This window comes from Ipomoea nil, unplaced genomic scaffold (assembly GCF_001879475.1).
Source record: "Ipomoea nil cultivar Tokyo-kokei standard unplaced genomic scaffold, Asagao_1.1 scaffold2647, whole genome shotgun sequence".
Taxonomy (NCBI): Eukaryota; Viridiplantae; Streptophyta; class Magnoliopsida; order Solanales; family Convolvulaceae; genus Ipomoea; species Ipomoea nil.
This window is the reverse complement of record NW_017619075.1, coordinates 2816481-2843585: the sequence shown is the minus strand read 5'-3', so window position 1 is coordinate 2843585 and position 27105 is coordinate 2816481. Positions and strand designations below refer to the sequence as shown.

At 39.9% G+C, this 27105-nt stretch overlaps 1 protein-coding gene and 1 long non-coding RNA gene across 7 annotated transcripts; one reads left to right on the top strand and one right to left on the bottom strand.

Moving 5' to 3' along the window:
• The first annotated feature begins 403 nt into the window (after positions 1-403).
• Positions 404-26430, top strand: LOC109154419. The gene is made up of 7 exons (XM_019302216.1): positions 404-422; positions 834-910; positions 1252-1376; positions 1947-2153; positions 2661-3500; positions 5284-5288; positions 26416-26430. Exons 4-7 carry the CDS (start codon positions 1958-1960, stop codon positions 26428-26430), a joined length of 1056 nt encoding a protein of 351 aa, XP_019157761.1. The 5' UTR covers positions 404-422; positions 834-910; positions 1252-1376; positions 1947-1957.
• On the bottom strand, positions 7273-13101 carry LOC109154560. 6 transcript variants are annotated; one of them, XR_002049740.1, is made up of 8 exons: positions 12695-13101; positions 11954-12131; positions 11616-11868; positions 10912-11044; positions 10382-10457; positions 9456-9567; positions 8966-9377; positions 7273-7530 (listed from the first exon to the last, which is right to left on the bottom strand). It is a non-coding gene; the product is annotated as an uncharacterized LOC109154560 (long non-coding RNA). The 6 variants fall into 6 exon arrangements; XR_002049739.1 differs by having other exon boundaries at positions 8966-9262; XR_002049742.1 differs by having other exon boundaries at positions 8971-9262.
• Positions 26431-27105: the final 675 nt, after the last annotated feature.

The following is a 27105-nucleotide window of genomic DNA, read 5'->3' as shown; positions in this document are numbered from 1 at the left end:
TCGATTACTTGATCTCCACAGCCGACTCACCCGATCGACTACTTGATCTCCACAGCCGACTCACCCGTCTTCACCTCCTCCGAACCAATTGAAAGCTCCTAATAATATAATAAGGTAAATAGATATCAAAAGCTCAGCCGATTAGACTGCCGATATCAATCTCAGTCAGGCATGCCGATATCAATCTCAGTCAGGCATGCAAATTAGTGTTTCTTCTAATTTCAGTTTTTGTATTGTTATTCGTTTCAGGTTCAGAAATCCCTCTTGAAGAGCTTGCTGAATCAATTGTATCAGATAAGAATCCTAATAGCAGCATTAAAAGGGAAAAGGTATGTGTTAACCTTAATCCCCAAAGGGGTTCTATTATTCTGTTTTTCCATGAATTATTCAAGCATCGATATAGCAGCATTAAAAGGGAAAAGGTATGTGTTTACCTTAATCCCCAAAGGGGTTCTATTATTCTGTTTTTCCATGAATTATTCAAGCATCGATAAGGAAACAAAACTCCTTCCTCTGATTCTATATTTTAAGGAGCTCTTGGATATTTGAAAGGAAATCAGTATCCCTCTCTATGGTGCCGGACTGAAGTTTGAGCATCTGAAATCTGATCCTTCAAATACATGTTTATTAGTTAGATTCTAAAAAAAACATCCAATACAATTTCATTAAAAGTATAATCTTAGAGTTTCTGATTAATGGGCTTAGAGTTTACTCGAGTCCATGGACAGTTATAAGTAGTTTATAAATTATCCAATGAGATTTTTTTTTCCTGTGCCAGTATTTGAGGAATAGTACCTTTGCTTTACCCCATCTATACTATGTGCACTTTTCAGGTTTAGAAGAATTTCACACGGACAAGAGTAAATGCCAGGAACATTTTGACAATTACAAGGAATGCAAGAAAAAGGAGGTACTGTTACTATCTGCAAACTCCTTCCACCTGTTAATGCTGCCTACTTGAGTATATTTTCTTTCATCTTCTAGATATAGTCATATATTGTATAGATAATTCTTCCACTTAGTTCATTCTTATTCTTATAGTGTAGATTGATCACAAAAATGGATGAATTCCAGTGCTGTAACATAGCTCCAACCTCTGTTTAAATAGCTGAAAGCCCATGTGACCATTTTATTTGTTCAGTTATTTAGATTCATGCATACATATATGTCCTGTACTTATTAAGCTTCTTTGATTATACTTATAAATTCAAATCAGATTCCTGGACTGTATTCCTCTTTCTTGTTCATCAGGTTGTTTCCAATTGTTTATCTGCCCTACAAGAGATTTGGACCTTGGAAGGATCTAAATCTGAGGAAGCATCAAGAGACAGAGAGATATTGCTAAGCAAGCGAGTTATATATTTCCTTTTAAATAGGTAATATTGAAGTGATATTTACTATTTGATTTTAGTAATAAATAGAAAGTCCATACACCAAGCTCACAGAGTTATAGATGAAATCTCAGTTCCAAACTAATCTAAACTCACCCTATACACCAGTATTGGATGGTAACAAGCCTAACCCACAAAACCACAATGCCTCAAGAGAGGTCACAATCAGCCAACGAATTTGCAGAGAATAACAGTTTTCAGTTAGAAAGTAGAAAGGAAAAGATATCAAAACCTGTATATTGTAAACCGGTTCAAACAGTCGCAACTCACAATTTATAGCCATTAGTTCACATCCTTTACAAATGTACCTTGATTGAAGGTGCAGATAGAAGAGCTTTGGATCCGAATCTAACAAACCCGGGTGTTATTACCTTCAAAGCAAAATTTGAGTGTTAGTGATGTTGTGTTTCGCGTTAGGTTGTGTGATCCTCAGGTTTCATTCCGGGGCAGTAATCCCAGGTCCTATACTCAAATTTCTTACTGATGAGAGAATTTGCTTTGTCGGTTTTTTCTGCTTTTAGTTATGACCATTTTTTTAATTTTTCATTTTTTTAGCATCTCTCTTTATGGAGTCAGGGCGTTCTGGAATTGCTGAATCTAGCGATGCAGAGAGTCAACGAGCGGAGTACAACTTGAAACGACGAAATGCATACTCAATAATGGATCCTGATAAAAAACGAAAGATGTTAGATGAGAAAAACGAAAAGCGTCGAGCCAAACTTAGAGAAGCCCAGTCTTCGCAACTTCATGCCGTCAATACTGGTATGCTTTTTAATTCTTAAAATATGTGTTCTGTCTGAGTTAAATTCATGAACGTATATACAAGGGAGCTAACTTATTTAACATGGCTTTGATTGATGCAATTGATTATGCAATTAGAAATTCTCAATAATTCTAATCAGGAATGTTTGCAACGGAACGATACTCTTTCTTCTATTCCAGACCAATCTTTTGTTCTTAAAGATTGTCCTCCTTGCACCTATTGTAATGCAAGGCGATTCCAATATGAACCACCTGGATTTTGTTGCTCATCTGGTCAAGTTGTTTTGGTGTCTAATGAAATGCCTTCACTCTTGAAACAATTGTTTTGTGAGAAAGATGAAGTGTCACGTCATTTTCAAGCATGTGTTAGAACGTATAACAACACATTTGCATTTACTTCATTAGGCATACACAACTACGATAAACAATTATCTAGGAGGAATAAAGGGATCTATACATTTAAAGTTCAAGGACAAATGTATCATTTTATCAATGATTTGGTGCCAGGGGACCAACCTCCTAAAAACTTGCAATTGTATTTCTTTGATACTGACCATGAGGTTGAGAATAGAATCAAAGGGGCAGAACGAATGGATGCAAGTGTTGTTGAAAACCTTATTGACGTACTTGGAAGCAATCCGTATTCACAGTTCTTCAGAAATCTCAAAGATATATCAAGTCTTGATGATTGTAATATTCTGATTCGTTCAAATGCAAGTCTAGATCAACGTGTTTACAACATGCCTACCTCTTCTCAAGTTGCAGCAATTTGGGTAGATGAACAAGATGGTAGTGGTCAGAACAATCGTGATATTAGAGTTTTTGCAAAAACTGGCCAATCACATTCTGTGAAATACTATTACGGTTGTTATGATCCCTTGCAATATCCCCTGTTGTTCCCCTACGGAGAGAGTGGTTGGCACGAGGGAATATCTAAAGTTCCTAAATCTTATCAAAATAATTATTCTATTTGTGAAGGTATTCTCCAGCCTCGGGGGTTTTCTTCAATACAAGCTTTGTTAAACAAAGAGAACGAAAACTTTGTTGGTCAGAGCAAGCGGAACACTGTTTCATGCAGAGAATATTATGCTTATCGTTTTCAAATTCGACCAAACGATCAATCTATGCTCCTACATTCAGGAAGACTCTTTCAACAATTCATTGTTGACACCTATATCAAAATTGAGACACAGAGATTGGACTATTTTCGAACACAGCAGCGTGATGTTCGAACAGAAAGTATGCAAGGATTAGTGGATAGCATTGCATGTGGGGAAACAAATGCATCAAATGTGGGACGCAGAGTAATTTTACCGGTATCTTTCATTGGAGGCCCACGAGATATGCGTAAAAGATATATGAATGCTATGACATTGGTTCAACGGTATGGTAAGCCAGATATTTTTTTGACAATGACGTGTAACCTAAATTGGCCTGAGATTAAAAATTCGCTTCAATATTGTGATGAATCTCAAAATAGGCCTGATTTGATTTCAAGAGTGTTTCGTGCTAAGTTGGAAGAATTGAAAGTTGACCTCCTAAAGAAAAAACTTTTTGGAGTGGTGATAGCATACACTTATGTGATTGAATTCCAAAAGCGTGGCCTCCCACATGCTCATTTCTTATTAATCTTAGGGAAAACCCACAAATTTTACTCGGGTAGGGATGTTGATGCAATTGTTAGTGCAGAAATACCTGACGCATTTCAAAACCCTTCTTTGCACTCTTTAGTGGCAAAACACATGATACATGGACCATGTGGTCCTCTGAATCCTCAAAATCCATGTATGGTTGAGAATTTCAGTGTTTCACTTTGCAAAAGTAAATATCCCAAGAGATTTTCTGATGCAACAGTTTTGGGAGAGAATTCATATCCTACTTATAAGCGCAGGGACAATTCAAGGTTTGTTACCGTTCGTGGCCACCAATTGGACAACAAATGGGTGATACCATATAACTCATATTTGTTATCTAAATTTGATTGTCATATCAATGTTGAAGTTTGTGCAACTATTAAGTGCGTAAAGTACATATACAAGTATATATATAAAGGTCATGATAGAGTTGCATTTAATTTATCTTCTGGAGAAGAGATCATTGACTTTGATGAAATAAAAGAATACCAAAATGCAAGATGGGTATCACCTCCTGAAGCTGCATGGAGAATATATGGGTTTAGCCTTGCTGAAATAAAACCATGCGTAGTAGACTTGCAGATTCATTTGGAGAACTACCAGTACATGAGGTTTGATGGAAAACAAGCTTTGAGTGATCTTGTGGATAATCAACTTAGCTCAAAGACGATGTTAACACAATTTTTTTTCATGAATACGACTAATGAAACAGCTAAGAGATTGAACTTATTGTATGCTGAGTTTCCTGAGTACTTTGTTTGGTCAAACAAAGATAAACACTGGTATCCAAGGCAAAGAGGGGAAGTTGTAGGGCGGCTGGTAAGTGTTAATCCCACTGAAGGAGAGAGATATTATTTGAGAATGTTGTTGATGAATGTCAGGGCACCAAAATCATATGAACACTTAAAAATGGTTGGTGAATCTATGACTACAACTTTTAGAGAAGCGGCAGAGAAATTGGGATTGTTGCAGAGTGATCGGGTGATAGATCAATGTCTGCAGGAAGCTATGTGTTGGCAAATGCCTACAAGTTTTCGAAGGTTATTTGCTACGATGTTGGTCTTTTGTGATATTCCATCTCCCCGTGGTTTGTGGATAAAATACAAGGAACATCTTTGTGAAGACCTAATTTCCTCATCTGTGAATATAATTGATGCTGAAAATAAGTGTCTCCATATGATAAGTGATGTACTTGAATCTTTGGGGAAAAATATCAATGACTTTGCGTTAGTTTCTTATTATATTGGCCTTACAAAACAACAAAGAATACACAAAGAAATACAAGCAGAACTATAGTTTCATTCGATATTTATAGACTCAAATATGTGAAAATGTTATTTAATTTTATTTTATATACACTATAGTTTCATTAAAACACAACTACATGATCATATTGATATAATTACAGCTTCATTGTACAATATACACTCAAATATGTGAAATGTTATTCAGTTTCATTTTATATACACTGCAGTTTCATTTCACTATAACTACAGTATCATTTTGATATAACTACAGTGTCGGTTTAGATATACTGTAGTGTCAGTTGGTGTTTAATACACCAAACAAGCGGACTCCGTTAACTCTAACGGCGGGCCGTTTCTTTACTTAAATAAAACGACGTCGTTTTGACAGTGTCGATTTAAACACACTGTAGTGTCTGGCGCGCGGTGCATAATATAACGATCCCTTAAATCGCTATTGTTCGGTATTTTTTTTTGGTTGCACCTCTGATCTGCCTTTTTTGCAGAAAATACATAGGAAAAGTAGGGCTTTTACACTTTTGTTTAAGGAGTTGTGCCCCTGTTTGTGGGCCTTTTTGGTCCAATCCTAGTTGTTATACCGTGGACCATGGTCCACAGTGTTAGGTGATCATGGTCGTAAAATGAAACTCTAGTAGAATTAAAATGATACTTTTTGCTATAATAAAATTAGTGTGCGTGAAAAATAAAACTAAAAAATAGACTTATTCAATAATAATGTATATTGTTAAATGAAACTGTAGTATAATTAAAATGATACTTTAGTATTATTATAATGAAACTAGTGTGTATAAAAAATGAAACTAAAATTTAAAATCATACAATAACATATAATGTCAAATGAACCAAGAGTGTAATTAAAATAGTACTTTAATATTACTATAATTAAACTAGTGTGTGTGAAAAATGGAACTACAAAATAGAGCTCATGCATTAATGTATATTGTCAAATGAAACTGTAGTAGAACTAAAATTATACTTTGGTATTGATATAATGAAATTAGTGTGTGTGGAAAATAAAACTGAAAACAGAGCAATATTGTCAAATGAAATTGAAGTGTAATTAAAATGATACTTACTTCATAAACCACACTGTTACATGGAGCGTTATGTTGTGGACCCATGTCCACCATGTGCATAGTGGACACGCTGTACATTCATAATTTCTATATGGTAGATTCATAAAATTTATAATGTAGATTCATAATTTCTATACTGCACATTCATAATTTCGATACTGCACGTTCATAATTTTTGTACTGTAAATTCATAATTTCTATATTGTAGATTCATAAAATTTATAATGTAGATTCATAATTTCTATGCTGCACATTCATAATTTATGTACTGTAGAGTGTAGATTCATAATTTGATAACTATGTATTCATAATTGGATAACTATACAGTTTAGAAATTATGATTGTACAGTATAGAAATTATGAATCTACAATACAAAAATTATGAATGTGCAGTATAAAAATTATGAATCGACATTATAAATTTTATGAATCTACAGTATAGAAATTATGAATGTACAACGTGTCCACCATGCAGCACAGCATAATTTGCCCTGTTACATGCACCATGGTCCACAATAAAATTTGTTGTCCAATCCTATTTATTAAAAAAATGTGTGTGTCTTGGGCCCCTTTTAATTGGTTTTGGGTCCATTTTCATGTTGTTAGGATAGTTATGCCGTAGAATCGTGTCGACCTTGCAAGATTGACATAGTTTTATGTTCATAATTAATTAATTACTAAACTCTATGTTCATAATTATAAAATTCTATGTTCATAATATTTGAACTTTATATTCACAATTATTAACCTATATATTCACAATTACATAACTTTATGTTCATAATTACTGAACTCTATGTTCATAATTATAAAACTCTATGTTCATAATTTTTAAACTTCATATTCACAATTATTGAACTCTATATTCACAATTACAGAATTCTATAATCATCTCTATATCTCTATATATATTAAAGCAAAATAAAGGGAGCAAAAACTTCCCGCCCAACGTTGACGACGTCGTTTGGAGGAATCCCAAATATTTATTGTGTTTGCTTCGGAAAACGTTCGGTCTCTACGGTTTCCCACGTAGAGTTTATATAAAACTCAGTTTTTTTAATATATAGTCGACTGCTCAATCTCTAATCCGATGAGATTAGAGAATGCATTTAACTCTATCAGTTTCCCATAAGGGACATAGAGCTCACTCACCGATACCTATTTTCAAGGTATTTATTTCGAAGGCAGATATAACGAAAGGTCATCAGACCTTAGTAAACTTCTATATATACAGCACAAAGCTACTGAACACAATTCAACCTACTAAATACATCCGCAATCTGTATACAACATCCTCTCTCAATTCTGCCATACTTCAAGATGTTTACTCTTGTGAGCCAAATTTCTCCCATGAATACAAGACATGCTCTTAGGCTACGCGTCTTACGAGCATATCAAATTCCTGAGAGAAGTGATCCATCAAAAATGAGATCAAAGGAAATCGTATTTCATGATGAACATGTAAGTGTTATTTATAAATTATTATAATGCAGTGAAGATTAATTTAAGACAATTATATTTCTACAAAATTGTGATTTTGTTTGTTTTACATACACAGGGTACCTTCCTTCATGCTCATGTACCAAAAGAATATGTAGAAAAGTACCTTGGTTGTTTTGCTGAAGGTTCAGTTTATGCAATAAAATTTTTTTGTGTGATCACAAATTTTTACTCATACAAAACCAGCCCACACAAGTACATGATAAAATTTAACTATCAAACTATGGTAAAAGATTTGAAGTCTGTGAAATTTCCCATGAAGATGTATCGTTTGAAGCCCTTTAAAGAGATTAAATGTAGTGAAGGCCTTGATGAGAAACACCTATTTGGTAATCACTGCTCTCCTGTAATCTATGTCTTCTAAATAATTTAAATTATTTTATACACTAATGTAACTTTCTGTAGATGTTATTGGGCGAGTTATTGAAATTCACTGCCCACAGGATAAAGTGATTAATGGGAAGAACTCCAGCCTGATTGACTTCACCATTGAAGACACTGAGTAGTCCTAATTAACTTTGCCTATCTATTGACTATCTATTTTTATGCTTTTTGTATTTCTAACAAATTTACTAACAATTTGTAGTGGAATACAACTTATGTGTACGTTGTGGGATGAACACGTAAGCAAGATTGAGGCATTCTACAATTCTACTACACAAGAGCCATTATTGGTGTTGATACAGTTTTGTAGGGCTAGGGTGTGTTTAAATAGTAAGTTTCTCATCAATTTGAAACACTGCCTAACATCATTTACCATGTACATAACCATCATATATGTATTTTCTGATTTTCTGATGTGTGGTAACACTAATTCTCTAGGTGGGGATGTCAAAATTTGTAGCTCCTATGATGTCACCCAGTTTCTTTTCAACCAGGAATCTCCAGAATTTGAGGAGTTCAGAAAAAGGTTAGCCAATTCTTAGTCTTGAAATATCTATGTACATTGTTTACTAATTCTGAATTTACTTTTCATTTCACAGCATCAGTCATGAGCAAACTCCAATGCGGAGTATTGTTTCGCAATCAAGTTTTAAGGAATGTAGTTCTTATTCAGTTTCGCTATCTGGTGATATGGAACTTCGTACTATCAGTGAAATCTACAGAGACAAGGAGGTAATATCTAAGTCAACTCTTACCTTACCTCATAAATTAAAAAGAAGCCAATATACGTTTTGTCATCTATAAAATGGATACATTAATAGTAGTAGTACCTTAGACATCTTAGTGAATATTCATGTCATTAGTGTATTGATTTTGCTGAATAATTGAATTCTCTATCATAAAACAATTATGAGCCCTCTATAAAATGTAGACATTTATATAACAAGTAGTACCTTACATGAATATTAGTAGTACATCTTCTGAGAGATAAGCAGAAGCTATACTCATGCCAACTTCTGACCTTGCTAATCTGCATTTAATAATTAGGCATTATAATTTCTAAAAAAATTTATCACATAACATAACAGTGCTGATGAACTATTTGAGAGCTAATAGACACATAAATTGCAGTGTACAGGTAGGTGCTTATCTCAACAGCTAAATAGAAATCCTCTAACTCTGTATAAGTTCATAGTGTATGTTGGTTCTGATGATACTCTGTAACCATCTCAAGGCCATCACCCCAATTCCTATCACATGTATTACACCACAATCACTTTCCTTTCAGTTTCAACTTTCTGTTGCAACCCTTGGTTCGACACGAAGCATAATACCACTCTGGGTCATCAATGAATACAATTCTTGCTGCAACCCAAAAATCTCCAAACTGCATACAGTTTTATGCAATTAGGATAGTACAAACTTTATATTTATGCGAATTACCTGCATGGTCGAAAGGGTGTGCCTAAGGAGCTTGAAACTCTAATTGGATTGAATCTTCTCTTTCGAATTGCTGTTCGCAAAGAACAATTCCAGAACTATCTCAATGCTTTCCCTGTTATGAGAATGATTAGTGATGAAAAGATAGTAGAGAAGCATGCACCAGAGCTAATTCAATTTAGGGACAAGGATCTCAGTTCAAAGTTGGAGTTGGAGCTTATAGATGAGGATCTATGGGATCTAGAGGTATACTTGGGCAGATTGGTGTTATATCCTACAATTAATTCATAACTATAGAAATGTAGTACTTAGCCCTAACTATGGTTTTTTAGGACATTGACCAAGCAAATGAAGCTGAAAGTCCTCTCCAAGTTGTTGCACAGAGGGTGAATGCAGACAACAATGTTGAGAATGGAACAGTAAAGAGGTCTCTAATAGATGAATTTTCAAGCACACGAAGTTCTAAAAAAAGGCAAGGAATGTGTGGTCAAAATTGAGAAAGAAGCAGCTGTGTAATGAGTGAGATTAGTGAGAGGGTGCTCTATTGAACTGTTAACTTTTTTTTTCTGTAAGTTTTTTATGATGACAGACTTTTGGGGTCACTAAAACAGCTAAACACATGGTTTTGAGACTATGCGGTCTTTATTAATACATTTCATGGTTGAATGTTATTTACAGATCACTCCTTACAACATGCTTTAAAATGGTATCCCTTTTGCAACATATATTTTTCTTTTTTTGGTAGGTAGTGAAGCAGAATATTATGGCAAACACAGCAGGTCAAGTTGTAAAGCACATGATGGAAAACACACCATGCAAATAGTATATGTTAGCATAACTACAGGGTTTTAATTGTAGTTTGGATATGTAAAATATTATAGGCTAAAATAATGTAAGCTAGATGTAACAGTGTTTACATATAATTTTACCTTTTCTAGCTTGAATGTAATATTATGTTTGTGATGTAGCTCATTCTCCATTTTGTTCAATCAGTTGACACATAGCCTACATATCAGAGAATAACATTATATTTTTCCCAATAAGTATAAACAATCCGTCACTACTGGAAATTATAAAATTTCCGACCACCTGAAAGTGATCTTAAAATCAAGTTGATACCAAAAAGTGGTCGGAAATAGCAACAAAGGTTTTTCTGGATACCAAAAGTGGTCGGAACAAGACTTTCGACTTGATTTAAGATCACTTTCAGGTGGTCGGAAATTCCATAATTTCCCGTAGTGCGTTTACATGCTCATCTAACATTACAACTTTCAGAAAATGATGTTAGGATATGCAGCAAATTTAAAGTTTTGCCTAATTGATTCAGGACTATCTATCAATAAAAACTCTAGAGTGGTGACTAAACTATCACTAAAAAGATTACAAAACTTTATAAGAATTAAGGTTCATTAGTATTTATAAATTATAGTCACTGGAGAGAACAAAATAGATATCTCACCCTGTCAATGACTAATTGAAAACCACTTCTCCAGTTGGGGTCCCAGGATCACCAAAGCATTTTGGCTTCCAGTTTGAACCATCCTCAAGCACAAATACAGAATCTGCTACCTTCCATGGTCTCTATACCAATGCTGAGTTGAAGAAATTTATTACTTGTGCAGCAGTACAATTAAAAGTTTGATAAAGTAACAGACACTAACTTCTACGTTAGAATGTATACAGAAAAAAAAAAATGAAGTTATGCATGAAGGTTCAAATTTGAATCTTCATTTCTCACATGGCCCATGGAATCAGTCTAGAATAAAATAAAACAGTTGCACAACTTTAGCTCTCAAATATGACAATTTTCTATACTGCAGGTTAGACTGCTAAATGTACGTAAGAGTTTTTGAAGAGTTAACTTCAAGCTCTAAACATGAGAAGAGTAACACTCTCTTAGAGACTACAACATCACTTAGAAATGGACAACATAACAGATCTGTAAGTGATTTAGATAGCCAAATTGGAGAGGATAGTTTGAGTTCTGGAGTATTATGCTTAAAATTAGAAACAGCGTATCTAAGCTTGCAAACTAACATATAAAAGAAATTCGACGTTAGCAGTGTTGTTGAGCAAAACATAGAGAAAATCTGTAACGTAAATAAACAATATATGAATCCCTAGATGAAGTAATTCAAACAATTAATTAGTTTTCAAACGTACTCTAGGAAATTAAAAAGACTAGTACAATTTTAGTTCAGCTCAGCAATCATATAATTATTCCTGGCGCTTGCTAACCTGCATGTTATACAGACTCCATTAGAAACAATGCAAGAATAGTATTCTGGAGCCAACTTATGTCTATTGAAGTAGAGATGAGAGCTGATTAGAGACTTAAAACTTATCTTTTATCAGGAACTAATTTCAATAGCTCTTTTCACATTCTTTTTAACCATCATAGGTTGTACTTGCTAACCTGCAGTTTAGTGCAACAATTCGAAAAGTCTAAGTGAAAATACTTATCTTTTTGGAATGTTCTTCTAATATAAGTACTTTCTTACCAATTAGATCATGGTCCATTGTTCTTTTTGACCTTCAAATTATTGAGATGCCATTATAAACTGAAGCAAAATTTGTATTCATGACCAAATTCATAGACTATTACTGATTTTGTTTAACATGTGAGTAAACAATTGAAGAGTTTGCACGTCTCAATCACCGAGTTCAAGTCCTTGCTACCTGGAAAACAACATAGTAGAGAAATCATCAAACTTATACTATTCCAGCCGAATTTAAGAAATTCACAAAATTATGGGAAGCAATTAGTCATATGCAGGGAGCACGTATAAAGATGTGAACACAAACTTGAATTAGTCTTTTCCAAAATTATGCATTAAATAGCACACATAAAACTTATAGTATTGGTTCGAAGCAATTACATCTTCAATCACTATTGGTTCGAAGCGTAAGCATCCCAGCCACAACCAAGGTAAATCTATATACTGCTCATCTATTAGACACTTATGCTTACACAAATACAGAGACCTATTATCCAGAATGAAAATATTACATAGTGTAAGAAAAAACTAAAAACGAGTTCGGAACTTCGGAACAAAAATTAAGCAGCCTGTTAAGCAGATATTAAAACTAATCCGAATGCAATTATTTGTATCAAAATCCACATGCATGTGTTCTAAATAAGGAGTTCATAAGATCTACAGTTTAATTCGATAGATTATAAATCTGAAATATACCATACTTAGATCTGAAACAGTAGAGATGTTAGGGTTAGAAATTCGTACCCAATTTGGTAGAAATTGTAGAGATGTTCTGAAAGCAACCGTGTATATTCGCACAAATTTCTCAGCAAAAACTTCATCCTAACTGTAAATCGCACCAAGCTTCGATCTCTGTCTATTGACGGACTCCGGCGAAGTACAGTGTTAACTGGGTTTAGCGAATATGACATAAACCCGTCGAAGACTCGAAACCCGTGCTTTCACTATGGATTCAACACTCAGATATGAAGTATTTCTAGATCGGAGGGTCAGTTTATGATTCAAAGATTATCATCTTCATCGTGAACCCATAGGATAGAGTAGACGAGACTGAGAAATCGAACCACCCTCACCGGACTGTCCTCCATTTCTAGAGAGAGAGACCGGAGCTAGGTGAAATTGACCCGTACGAATTTAGCAGTCGAGGTGAGTAGGAAATGATCGGACAGTTGTGAACAACACTCATCTTCATCTTTCTCGATTTTGTTTATCCGATTATTATTATTATTATTATTATTATTATTATTATTATTATTATTATTATTATTATTATTATTATTATTATTATTATAGCTTGAAGTATTATATTCTTATTAAAGTATTATTAAATTAATATTATTATCGTTATTATTGTTATACTTTAGTTCCGACGCAGTATGTAAAGCTGATGACGACAACGGTATAATTGGAGATGTACACACACTGGAATGGATAAACGGCATTAGAGTTTCAGGTCTACCAAATCATACGCTGAATTTGAAAATTGGTTCACCGGTCATATTAATGAGAAATATTGACCATTCACTTGGTTTGTGCAATGGTACTCGGTTGGTAACCACAAAGTTAGCAAACCATGTTATTGAAGCCGAGATACTGACTGGTCCTAACAAAGGTACAAAAGTGTTGATCCCCCGAATGTCCATGTCACCCTCCGATCCAAGATTGCCGTTCAAGTTTCAACGAAGGCAATTTCCGTTGATGCTATCATATGCAATGATCATAAACAAAAGTCAAGGACAAACGTTGTCTCAGGTCGGATTAATACTAAAGAAATCGGTTTTTGTACACGGTCAGTTGTACGTAGCTGCATCTCAGGTTAGCAATCCAGATGGTCTCAAAATATTGATAGTAAAAGACTCAAATTCAACTAATACAACAACCACTAATGTTGTATATCATGAAGTTTTCAATAATTTGTAATTTTGATAAGTTTTCTTTTTTTCATACCATAACATTAGTTGCAACTATTTGTAATATACCATTTACATATTGTTTTTGTTGAATTCCCACACATATTTCATTTATATGTTATAAATTATAACAAAATTATTTCACACAATTTATAATATAACAACCACACAATTAATACTTTTTAATTTACATACCGTGCAGCGCACGGGTCAATTACTAGTAATTATAGAATTCTATGTTCATAACTCTATGTTCATAATTATAAAACTCTATGTTCATAATTTTTGAACTCTATATTCACAATTATGAACAGTTTGGAATCGTGTCCACCTTCCCAACATAATTTGCCCATGTTATTATTAAAATCCCTCAAGAACCGTTTTGACCAGCAAAAATCAACAGTCTTAGCTTAGGCACAATTTGACTGACTTAACTTGAGATTTTGCTTCACAACTAGCAAAAATCACTAGGCCTAGCTAAAAAGCACAAGCAACTATTGGTACAAAACCATTTAAACCAACTCTGATAGTCGAAACGTGCCCGTCCAAGGCTATGACGAGGCAGACGAGGTCGTAAGCACGTCAGATACTTCTGACGACTCTTTGCTCCGAGCGGTTGAGGAATACTCGGGGGACCGTGCCACTCCCCGACCTCCGCTGAGTCACGGTGATGGTCGGTCATCCCCGAACAGCCAATATTCCCCTCAAAACCTACCGGTTGCCAAGGCTGGCAACTCTAGTCGGGGTAAATCCCCTCGCCTCATGGAGGCAAACTTTGCGAGGGCAGTCTAAGCTTCTACATCCGGTTCCCGGGGAGATCCTCCCGTCTTAAACTTAAGCTCGATCCCGCCAGCCACAGGTAAGCGATGATTTCTAAGCAGCGAGTCCTTAGGTCAGGAGGAATGTCTCCTCACTCGGGCTGAAGCGGAGGAAGTTTCTGCCTTAGTGGCCGGACGAGTCGAGGTCGACACGCGACGATCGGCGAGGGGTATCATCGATCGCACCACGGGAGATTGGTTAGGAATTCACTTCGACTCCCTTAAAGCCCCTCTGACCTTTCCGTTTAGTACCTTCCTCATATCTTTTATGAGGTACTACGGAGTCTTGCCCGGGCAGATTGCTCCAAACGGCCATAGGATTCTGGCTTGCTTTCCACAAATATGGAAGCAACATAGCGTGTCCTGCACGATCGAGCTCTTCCAGTTTATATACTCGGTCCGGGTACTTGCCGCTAAGTACGGAGGCGGGGTGCTGACCATCCAAGCTCGGGATTATCACTGCAGTTTCGCCCGTTTACCCGAGAATAACAAGGGATGGAAGAACCGGTACCTATCGGTCAAGTACCCCTGGCCCTTATCGGTTGCCCGTACGTGGCCTTCCCACTTCACGGCGCATCGGCGACCAAAGGAGACCCTAGCATTGACGGACGCCGCCCTGAAGATCTCGTCTAAAATATACGATTATCAAATATTTCGGACGTCCGAGGAGTATGATCGAGCGCAGTTGGCCCCTCCTCGCTACGACCTGGAGATGAAATATCTGCCCGAACGCGCTGTGGTGACTGTGGCCATCGCTTCGACACTGCCCATCGCCGGGCAAGAAGGTTTAGCATCCGTAAGGCCATACAAGTTTGATCTCATGTACTCTTTCCCCATACTAACCCAACTCGCTTTTCTTTTACAGGCATGGGACTCGATAAAGGTTTTCTGGTCACCTCCAAGGCTCCACCTGTCCAAACCAAGATTGCCCTGGGTGGCAAGAAAGCTGGTTCTACCAAAATCGGGGGTCCAAAGCCTAGCGCAACTCAGGCCGGTGATATAGAAGCTTCTGTTCCAACAACCCTTCCTTTGGCAACCGTCCAGTCTACTGGGGGTGGTTCTTCTTCTGTTGCCCCCCGGGCGTATTCGAAATGGACGAGGGATAAGTCGGTTGACCTGGAAGGCGAGGAGGTCGTACCCTTGAAGAGGAACCGTCGAGCCGGGTCGGATGCTAGCACTCCAGTGGTCGACGTTTTGCTGCGTTACGGCGGGGAAGACCACCCAACCGCTCTGCTAGATAAAATCTGCGCAGCTGCCCCTCCTCCCAAGAAGACCGGAGATTGGACCACCAATCAAGTGGGGGAAAGGATAGCCCGAGACTTATTACAGGTTTGCCTTCTGGAATTCTTTGAGAAACGATCTCACTTTCAAGGTACTTTCCTAACTTCTTCCTTCCAGATGTCCCACACAGTGGCCGACCTGTTTTCCTAGACAAAAGACGCCGAGAATGGGCTTGAAGCAGCCAACAAAGTCATAGCTCGGAAGGACGAGCAACTGAAGGAGTTGGAGGACAAGCATGCCGCTGTCGTCTTAGAGGCGTCGACAGCAACACTTCGAGCCGATCACGTCTTAACCGCGTACAAGGCTTCCCCTGACTTTATGAAGGACGCTACGGCCGATCAAGTTGCCCTGGCCAACTGCATCTGTAGTACTCTCCCACACGCTGAAGCTTTCTTCTGGGCCTTCCTCAAGAACCAGATCGGGGAGGACCTCGTGTACACCTATGGCACTAGGTCTTTCAACAGCGGGCTCTTGGCCATGCAGACGGAAGTTCGTGATACGTTGGTCGCTGCCCGGGAGGAGGAGGACGCAAAAGCCTTATTAGGCGTTCTTCCCCAAGCGGCCGAACCAGGCCCGGCACCGTATTCGGAAGACTCGGTTGTCCCAGCAACCGAGAAGTAAAAGGCCACTTTTAGGCCTGTTGTATCCCCATTTTGCTTAAGACTTGTCGGGAGTTCGGCCCCGTTGTGCCGAACACTAAAACATTTATTTTTATTCTTACTTTGTCAGTTTTTGTTCATAATATGTCTTAGCGTTTTTCGCTTTACTTTGAGCGCTTTATTTATATCTGAAGAAAGTAGTCCTTGCCGACGGTTCGGTCGTAACCGGACTTAGAGATCGTAAATTAGCATTTTGTTCCCGAGGCCCAATAGCCGGGCCACCCGGGCACGACTCTAGTAATACTAGCCCTATGGCCATGCAGATGACGGCCGGTCTGAAGACCATGATCGATCCCTCATGGTTTAATGGCCCGTGTAATGGTCGGTACAAAGACCGTAACCGGAGACACCTCCCGGTTCTCCCCCTGACCGATCTGAGGACCGAAGGACGGGCACGCTGCTCCTGTAGTGGGCACGCTTCTCCCACGGATCGCTCCGAAGACCAAAGGACGGGCACGCTACTCCCGTCGTGGGCACGCTTCTCCCACGGATCGGTCCGAAGACCAAAGGACGGGCACGCTACTCCCGTAGTGGGCACGCTTCTCCCACAGATCGGTCCGAAGACCAAAGGACGGGCACGCTACTCCCGTAGTGGCTACGCTTCTCCCACGGATCGGTCCGAAGACCAAAGGACGGGCACGCTACTCCCGTAGTGGGCACGCTTCTCCCACGGATCGGTCCGAAGACCAAGGGACAGACACGCTACTCCCGTAGTGGGCACGCTTCTCCCACGGATCGGTCCGAAGACCAAAGGACGGGTACGCTTCTCCTGTAGTGGGCACGCTTCTCCCACTGATTGGTCCGAGGACCTTAGAACGGGCACGTTTCTCCGGTAGTGGGCACGCTTCTCCCACTGATCGGTCCGAGGACTTTAGAACGGGCACGCTTTTCCCACTGATCGGTCCAAGGACCTTAGAACGGGCACGTTTCTCTCGTATTGGGCATGCATCTCCCACTGATCGGTCCGAGGACCTTAGATCAGGCACGCTTCTCCCGTAGTGGGCATGCTTCTCCCACTAACCGGTTCGAGGACCTTAGAACGGGCACGCTTTTCCCGTAGTGGGCACGCTTCTCCCACTGATCGGTCTGAGGACTTTAGAACGGGCACGCTTCTCCCATGGATCGGTCCGAAGACCAATGGACGGGCACGCTACTCCCGTAGTGGGCAAGCTTCTCCCACGGATCGGTCCGAGGACCTTAGGACGGGCACGCTTCTCCCACTGATCCGTCCGAGGACCTTAGAACGATCACGCTTCTCCCGTAGTGGGCACACTTCTCCCACGGATCGGTCCGAAGACCAAAGGGCGAGGGCTATGATACTGAAAATAACTGCTTCGATTAACATGAAACATGATTACAACCCTCCTAACGAAGCCGACCAGCTTATATGGTTTGCTCGATCGCTTGATTACAATCCTTCTAACAAAACCGATCAGCTTACATTGTTTTACTTGATCGCTTTACTAATTTGCTTACATAGTTTAACAATGTAGTACGATCTTTAATGATGAAATAAGACGAGGTGATCTGAGTTTCATATGCGGTCCACAAGTTTACCCGTAGTTGTTTCGAGCTTATAAGTACCTGGCCTTATCACCGCAGAAATAATATACGGACCTTCCCAGTTCGGGGCTAACTTGCCCCCATCCTGTGGTCGGCTTGCTTTCCTTTCTCTGAGGACACAATCCCCCACTTAGAAATATCTCGGTTTGGCCTTTATATCCCTCAATGCCTTGATCTTCTTTTGCTACTCCACTATTCTTCGAGCGGCCACGTCCCTTCTCTCAGCTACATCCCTTCTCTCCTGTCACTATCAAAATCCTTTTCCCTAGCATTCGGGATCCAAGTTTCGACAAGCAACCGCGCCTCCGCGCCATAGACTAGGACAAATGGGGTTTCTCTCGTGGCCTCTCGAGGGGTCGTTCGGTACGCCCAGAGGATGTACAACAGCTTGTTTGCCTAGTTCCAACCGGCTGAGTGAAGTTTTCTCTTGAGCCCTTCTAGAATCGTTCTATTGGCATTTTCGACCTGACCATTACCCTAGGGGTAAGCCACCGACGACCTTACTGACTTCGTTCCTACTGTGTCAAGAAAATTTTGAAAGTATTTGCTCTCAAATTGCTTCCTATTATCCGTGACTATGTGCACGGGCACTCCAAATCTGGTCATAACATTTCTCCATAAAAACCGGGCACATTGCTGAGAGGTGATGGTGGCCAGAGGTTCGGCTTCGATCCTCTTTGAGAAGTAATCTATCGCCACGATGATGAACCTCCTTTTCCTAGATATCTCTGGAAATGGCCCTATTATATCTACTCCTCATCTGGAAAAAAGGGATGGTGGTGCGCACCGGCTGGTAGAAGGTTGCCGGTCTTCCAAGCGCCTTTGCGAAAGTTTGGCATGTTTCGGACTTCTTGGCCAGTTGTTCACAATTAAGCTTAATCGACGGCCAATAGTATCCAATCAACATTATCCGCCGGGCAAGGGCCCTGCCCCCTGGTGAGCCGAACACAGACCTGTGTGTAGTTCGACCATCACTAGTTCGGCCTCAAAACTATTCAAACATCTCATCAACGGACCTCCATAAGACCGGCGGTAAAGATGACCATCTTCAATCTGGAATCTGGGGGCCCTCAACTTGGTTTTTCGAGGTCTTTCGTCGTCTTGTGATAGGGCACCGTTCTGGATCGGAGATAATTTATCAGGTCGGACATCCATGATTCGTCTTGGAGGCTTACCGGCTCTACCGGGAGTGCATCAATGGCAGCGGTCGGCATAGGCACGATCCGAGCTATCTTGGAGATTTGTTCCGGCGCCTCATGAACGAGCTTCGATAGAATATCCACATCTGTGTTCTCGGATCTGGGTATGTGCTCCATGACGTGGCTAGAAAAAGCTTCCAGGCTGGCTAGGGCCTTTTCTCTGTACAACTGGAGCTCATCTCCTTTGGTTTCGAAGTTACCTGAAACTTGTCCCACCACCAAGGCCGAGTCCGTTCGGATCCGCACATTCTGAGCTCCCAACGCCCTGGCGTTTTCTAGTTCGGCGATGAAAGCCTCATATTCGGCTTCGTTATTGGTGGGGTTAAATTGGAACAACAGGGCGTATTAGACCTTAAACCCTTCTGGAGTCGTGATTACAACCCCTCCACCAGAGCCTCGTTTACTGCTTGAACCGTCGGTGGTAACATTCCACACCAGGTCTGTTGTCGATGACCGATCAAGAGTCTGAGGGTCACGCGCAGTGCATTCCACGACGAAGTCGGCCAAGGCTTATCCTTTAATAGAAGGTCGTGGCTTGTACTCGATTGCAAACTGGGTGAGCATAATCACCCACTTAATAAGATGGCCCGAAGAGTTGGACGATCTCAGGACAGCCCCAATTGGTTGGTCGGTGAGAACACGAATTTTCCGACCTTGGAAGTAAGGAGAGAGCTTTTTAGCCGCCATGTACAGGGAAAATACTATCTTCTCCAACCGGGTGTATCTCTCTTCAGGTCCCTGCAGGGCATGACTCGTGTAGTAAACCAGTCTTTGAACCCCACGATCATCCATTCAACAAAGTACTGCACTTATGGCTCGATCCGAGGCGGATAGATAAACGTCTAGGTCTTCTGTGGGCTGCGGCTTGGACAAGACTATCGGAGATTGTAAATATTCTTTCAGCTCTGCGAAAGCCTTGTGACAATCATCGTCCTAGGAAAAGGCATTGCTCTTCTTTAGCACCTTGAAGAACGGTAAACACCTCTCAGCTAACTTGGATAAGAAACGACTGAGGGCCGCCAATCTACCAGTCAGCTGTTGAACTTCTCTAATGGTGGTCGAGGGGGGTCATTTCTAGGATAGCACGCACCTTGGCCGGGTTGGGCTCAATTCCCCTCTTGGTCATCATGTAGCCCAAGAATTTCCCTGTTTGGACTGCAAAGGTGCACTTAGCCGGGTTTAGCTTCATTTGATGGTTGCGCATTATTTGGAAACAAACCTCCAGGTCCCTAACATGATCTTCTCGAATGGTACTCTTAACCAACATGTCATCCACATACGCCTCCATCGTGTTTCCCAGCAGGTCATGGAATAACAAGTTGATCATCCTCTAGTAAGTAGCACCAGCATTGCGGAGGCCGAACGGAATTACCCGATAGAAGTAGAGACCGTCTGGAGTAATGAAGGAGGTTTTTGGTCCGTCTTTTTCCGCCATCATGATTTGATGATATCCTTTGAACGCGTCCATAAAACTCATCAGCTCTGCTCCGGCCGTCTTGTATACCATCTAGTGAATGCTGGGTAGCGGGTAAGGGTCCAAGGGGCACACCTTATTAAGGTCGGTGTAATCTACACACATGCGCTACGCAGGTGGCTTTGGAACAAGGACGACGTTTGCACCCAATCAGGGTACGAGACTTCTCGAACATGGCCAATAGTAGCCAGAGTCTTGACTTCCGATCTTACAAAGTCCCTCTGCTCAGCCGACAAGTGATGTTGCTTCTGTTTGACCGGCTTGGACATTGGGTTAACTTTGAGGTGATGACAGAGCGTTGCACGGTCGATTCCTGTCATGTCTTCAGGGCTCCAAGCAAATATGTTTTCATACTTGCTTATGACTGCCAGTATTGCAGTTCTTAACTCGGGGTTCAATGCTTTACCGAGCCTTATTCTCCTTTCAGGTCGCTTCTGGCCCAGCTGGGCCTCCTCAACTTCATCAGATGGGCCCAGATGCTCTTTATTAATCTCGTCTTTGCATTTTATTATTGTATTGACGCGCGACGTCCCGACCTCTTATTTCTGGACAGCACGCATATAACATTTTCGTGCTGAATGAGGATCGCCTCTCAAGACGCCCACACCCTCGGTGGTCTGGAATTTCAGGTAGAGGTGCAACATGGAGATGACCGCTCCAATCTGCGTCATTCCCGGTCGTCCCATTATCGCGTTGTGGATGCACATGAAGTCAACCACCACGAATTCCATGTTCACCCGGAGGGTTTTAGGGCGCGTTCCCACTTCGACCGGTAGCATGATCATTCCTTCCGGTTGAATGGTAGCTCCTGTGAAACCAGACAATGGGGTACGGACGGGGGTGAGTGTGTATTTCTCCAATTTCAGCCTCTGGAAAGCATCCATGTACAACACATTAACGCTGTTACCCGTGTCGACCATTACTCGACGAACGTCGAAACCGTTGATGTCTATGGTTACAATTAGGGCTTCGGCGTTAAGACCGGGTTCTGCTGACAGGTCTTCGTCTGAGAAGGTAATCGGTTCAGACTTGGGCCTCTTATTCTGCCTTACTGGCTCAATGGATGCAACATCAAGTGATCAGGCCCATTGGCGCCTTTCATCCGGGGTATCGCCACCCTCCGGTCCTCCGAAAATAACATGTATGATCTGTTTAGAGGAGGTTGTCAGGGCCTGTGAGTCCGGCTGATGATCCTTGTCCCCTTTGTTTTTGTCGGACTTCTTGAAGAATTTCTTCCAACCCCTATTTCCTTTCTTCTTTCTTTCCTTGGCAAACTGCGCCAGCTCTCTAGTCTTTAACAGATCCTTAATCAGGCCTTTGAGGACATGACATTCTTCTGTATCGTGTCCCCTGTTCCTGTGGTAAGCACAATATTTTTCTTTGTCCGGCCGATCCGGGGAAGGTGCCGGGAGCTGAATCATGTTACAAGATTGTGCGTAATTGAGGACGTCGACGACCGGTCTATTGAGGGGGGTGTATACAGGGTTTCCATCCTTGTTTCGTTGTCCACGATCCGACTATTTCTGGCCCCGTTGCTGAGGCCTAGCTGGTCCTATCTCTTGTCTTCGTTTAGCCGAGTTTGCCTCACTAGCGTTGGCATAATCCGTAACTCGCCGAATGGCCTCTTCATACGTTCGGGGGGATGTAAAATGAAATCTTGATACGCGGCCCCCGCCCGGAGCGACGAGTGTAAAAGGTTTATAGCCGTTCGGTCGTCTAGTTGCTCTACTTTTGCCATTAGAGCTTTCCATCGATCCAGGAACGCCGACAAGGATTCACCATCTCATTGACCCTTTCCCTCAAGGTAGGTAAAGTGCTTCTTAACGGCTTTCGAAGTGGTGAAGCGTCGTACAAACCCTCGGGCAAGGTCAGAGAAGCTAGTTATTGATCCTGGGTCTAACGAGTTGAACCATTCTGCAGCTTTTCCTGACAAGGTGGAGTAAAAAGCTCGGCACATTATAGCGTCAGATACTCACATCATAAGCATGTTACTGTAGTATGTGTTGATGTGCTCGTCGGGATCGGTCTTACCGCTATAGTCTTTGTTGCCAGGGACACTCAAATCAATTGGGTATTGTTCAGCCATTATCTGCGCGGTGAACGAGGTTTGTAATAAAGGCATATCGACCTCGCTAGTTCGGGTTCCCCCTTGTTCCCTTTTCCACCGGTTGAACTCTTCTCGGAACTGCTCCATTAGTGCTGGAGTCATGGTCGCTTGGCGGTCCAGCTGAGCTCCTCTCTTTCGTTGTGATCGGGAGGAGCTGACCTCACTGGAGTCCCCATGACCGCTAGCTTCCGGTTCATCGAGCGAGATGCGACCATGACTGAGTCAAAATGATAACGTAAAATGCTGAGTCAAATACGTATCATTGAATCAAATGGGAATTACTGTTACATAGACCGGATACGCCTTAGACAGTGGGTCGTAGGGTTCCGGGCTCTTCAGACTGTCGTTTTCCCATCAGCCAAAAGTCCCTCTGCCATGCATTTAATGCCGTATTTATAGGGGGCCGCAGGGGACAGCAGCCAACAATTCAGCATGTTCGCCGCGTGGCACACATGCATAGGGCACAGGTTCGGCCGGGTCACAGGGAGCCACGCGACAAGATCATGTCATAACTTGTCTCATAGACACCCTCTATAGGAACAACCGGTACCGGTCATTCTGGGTCGGTAGGTCGCCCAAAGCGATACAGGGGGTATTCCCGTGGCCGGTTACGCTACCAGTGACCGGTCGGTCCATATAATGGTCGGTAAGGTCAAGTCCATGGTCAAGGGTTGACCAATGACCCAGGGGTTATTCCATATCAATTATTATTATTATTATTATTATTATTATTATTATTATTTGGGCTTGCTTTTGATTTTTCAAAGAATTGAAAGATTATATTGTTATTCAAATTATTATTTGAATTTTATTATTGTATTATTGTATATGCCCATATGTTAAATTGTTATTTTGTGCAATTTATTTTGATGATATGACTTTATGAGTTCATATATATACATATTTTGTCATATTTGCATAATATATAGTTTTTTATTATGCGGATTATAAGTTAGGCTTAAGGAGTGGATCCTGAGTTTAGCAAATTTGTGTGTGTGTGTGTGTGTGTGTGTGTGTGTGTGTGTGTGTATATATATATATATATATATATATATATATATATATATATATATATATATATATATATATATATATATATATATATATATATAACATGGCTGCTATCAACAAACATAAATTTACTAAGTTTGCCCTGGATCGGAGAAATTATTTAACATGGGCTATTGATGTTGAGTTTTATCTCACATCTACGCAACTTGAAGACATGATCATTTAAGAAGTCTACAACAATGCAACGCAAAAAGCCAAAAGCCCTAATTTTTTTTACGTCATTTAAACCATGGCCTGAAATGAACCCTATGTCTTATCGAAATCCCTCAAGAACCGTTTTGACCAGCAAAAATCAACAGTCCTTTCTCAGGTACAATTGACTGACTTAACTTGAGATTTTGCTTCACAACTAGCAAAAATCACTTTCTATTGGTATAAAACCATTTGCACGCCCAGCTGAATTTGCACCAGTGCCTGAAGCACAAAAATGTTGCCTAGTCGACCAAGAGGGGCCTAGGAATAAGTTAGGGAAGAGGTCACGATAGGGGTCAAGGCTGAGGTAGCGACAACAACTCGCGAAACCAGAATAAGCAGCCAAATGATCAAGCTCGAACTCTTGCCCAGCAACAAGTATGCTTCAAGTGCGGGTGTAAAAGGCACTGGTCACGTACATGCCACATCCTAAAGCATTTTGTTAAAACCTACCAACGATTGTAAAAACACAATAATCTTGCATTGCCTGAAGAAAATGCTCTTGTTGGTAATGATGATTACATACTGAACCAAATGCTCTTGTAGACGACGTTTTCACTATTTTTCGGGATTGATATATATTTTCATTTAACATCTTTTTTGTGATGTTTTCTCAAATCTCTAAATTCTCCCTGCCATTATTGCAGACAATAATGTTTCCTTTGTGGGCTCCGGTAGAGCTTCACTTTTACTCCCTCAATTTAAAGATATTAGGTCAATTGGTTTTCATGACAAAAATTGTTCATAACACGGAATACATTATCATAATCTAATTTGTTAGCAAGAGAAAACCGGAAGTCAAAGAATTTGCTTCTTTTTCCCCATGATTCTTACTATATTCGACCTGAAGTTCCGTGCGCTGCTTACTATGATATTGAGCTCAACTGGATATAACCTACTTTGATCAAATATCCTTCGCTAAATGAGTATACATTTGTTACTCGTCTTTACGATCTAAAAAGTTGAATATGATTCGCCTGTTTATATGTGAGCATGGATGGATAATACTGAAAAACCCCAATTTTTCGATTATCCTATTAACTTCGTCAGTTTTGACGATTATTATATGACATTGAGGATTAACCTTATGTCCACACCCAACATGGCTTAGCTGAATCTTGATTAAGACCATGATTTTAAAAGTCTAGTTTGCTGGTTACTTATTGGGGAAATGCAAAATTGCATGCTGACGATATAGTATAACTCCGGCCAACTGCGTATCATTATCCCCCCATATACCTAAAATGTGGTTTCAAATCAAACATTTCTCAATCCGCGTTTCTATTTTAAGTGTGCAGTCTATTTTATTATATCACCACCATGGCGTATCTCTAAGGGCTATAAAATAAATGTTGATTATAAACATCGTTTATTGTCTAAAAATCTAGAACACATGAGACTACATAATTTATGAAGATCGGTTCACGGCATTAGGGGGAGATATGATCAAATTTAAATGGAATGCCGAGAAATTTCAAGAAATCAAATGATCTTCAAAATTTAAATCCACGTACCAATTAGACTGAACTGGAAATTCAGAAGGAAATCATAACATCTCTATCAAACATATCTATTTTATAAAAAGTGACTAGGTCTCATAAACATTCTCTAAAATTGGACCTTGTATATCTACTGATGCTCTTTGGTGCCAGAAGTGCGGGAAAACCATCGGTGTAGAAAAATAAGAATCCACAATAACTTGATCTAGTAAAGGATTTTTGTCACTATTGAAAAATCTTAAAGAGTTATGTGTTTAAGACAATCGTCCAGAAGACAAGAAAACCCAGTAAATTTATAGGTTTACCAAATAATCATAATATAGAGATGCAGAACAACCGGATAAAAATATCTTTATGAAATGGCTAGAATATGGTTGACTTAAAAATTATCATGAACTTTTATGTGGGAGAAAATTTATGAAAGAGTAAAGACATTTTTGGTCCTTGACTTATAGTGGCACGGAGAATTTTAGTCTTCCTTAAAAAAATCAGACAATATGTGGACACTCTTATTGTGACGAGGAAAATTTTGGTCCTCCGTCAATATTCCAGTTAGCTGTCCCATTTGGGAGGGGGTAATTGCGTCTTTTCAACCTACATCCTCCACTTTAATACGTCAGTGTGCTTGTGTTCTTCATTGTGTTCTTCATTGCAGATTAACGAGGAAGATTGACGAGAAACAACACTCTCTCCCAGTAAGAAATTGAAGCAAATTTGCTCGAAGGAAAATGCAAGAGGAAGCTGTAACTCTTCCCGTTCGTCGACTAAAAGGAGAAAGGTATATGGTTAATGGATTTCGATTAAAGTTTGTGAATGTGGTCAAGAAATGGTTTTGAGAACATCTTGGACAAATGAGACCCCGGGAAGGAGGTACTTGGGATGTTCAGGATGCAATGTTAGATGCAAATTTTTAAATTTTTTTGCAATGAGAATTAATTTTTTTTATTTTTTATTTTTTGTGATGAATCAGAACTGTGGCTTAAATTTTTCTAATTTTTTGAATTTGTGCAAATTTTACAGGATGGGTTCATGGCTTGGTTCGATCCCCCAATGTGCCCTAGGTCATAGAAAATTATACCGGGCTTATTGAAGAAAATTAACAAAAAAGAAGAAGAAATAGAGGTATGATTTTGAGGAGATTTTGCAAGTGTGATTAGGAAAGAGAAATGGCTGAAAAGGAAAAATAAAACAAAAAACAAAATAAAAAACTGAAAAAACCCTCCAAAATACCCTAAAATCCCCAAAATTATGACAAAATCTCTTAAATAACCTAACAATCCCAAACCTCTCTCTCATCTCTCCTCTCTCCTCTCTCCTCCAACACATCAACTTTTTCTTAAAATATGTGTAAAATCTCCCTAATTGGGATGCCCTAATAGTTG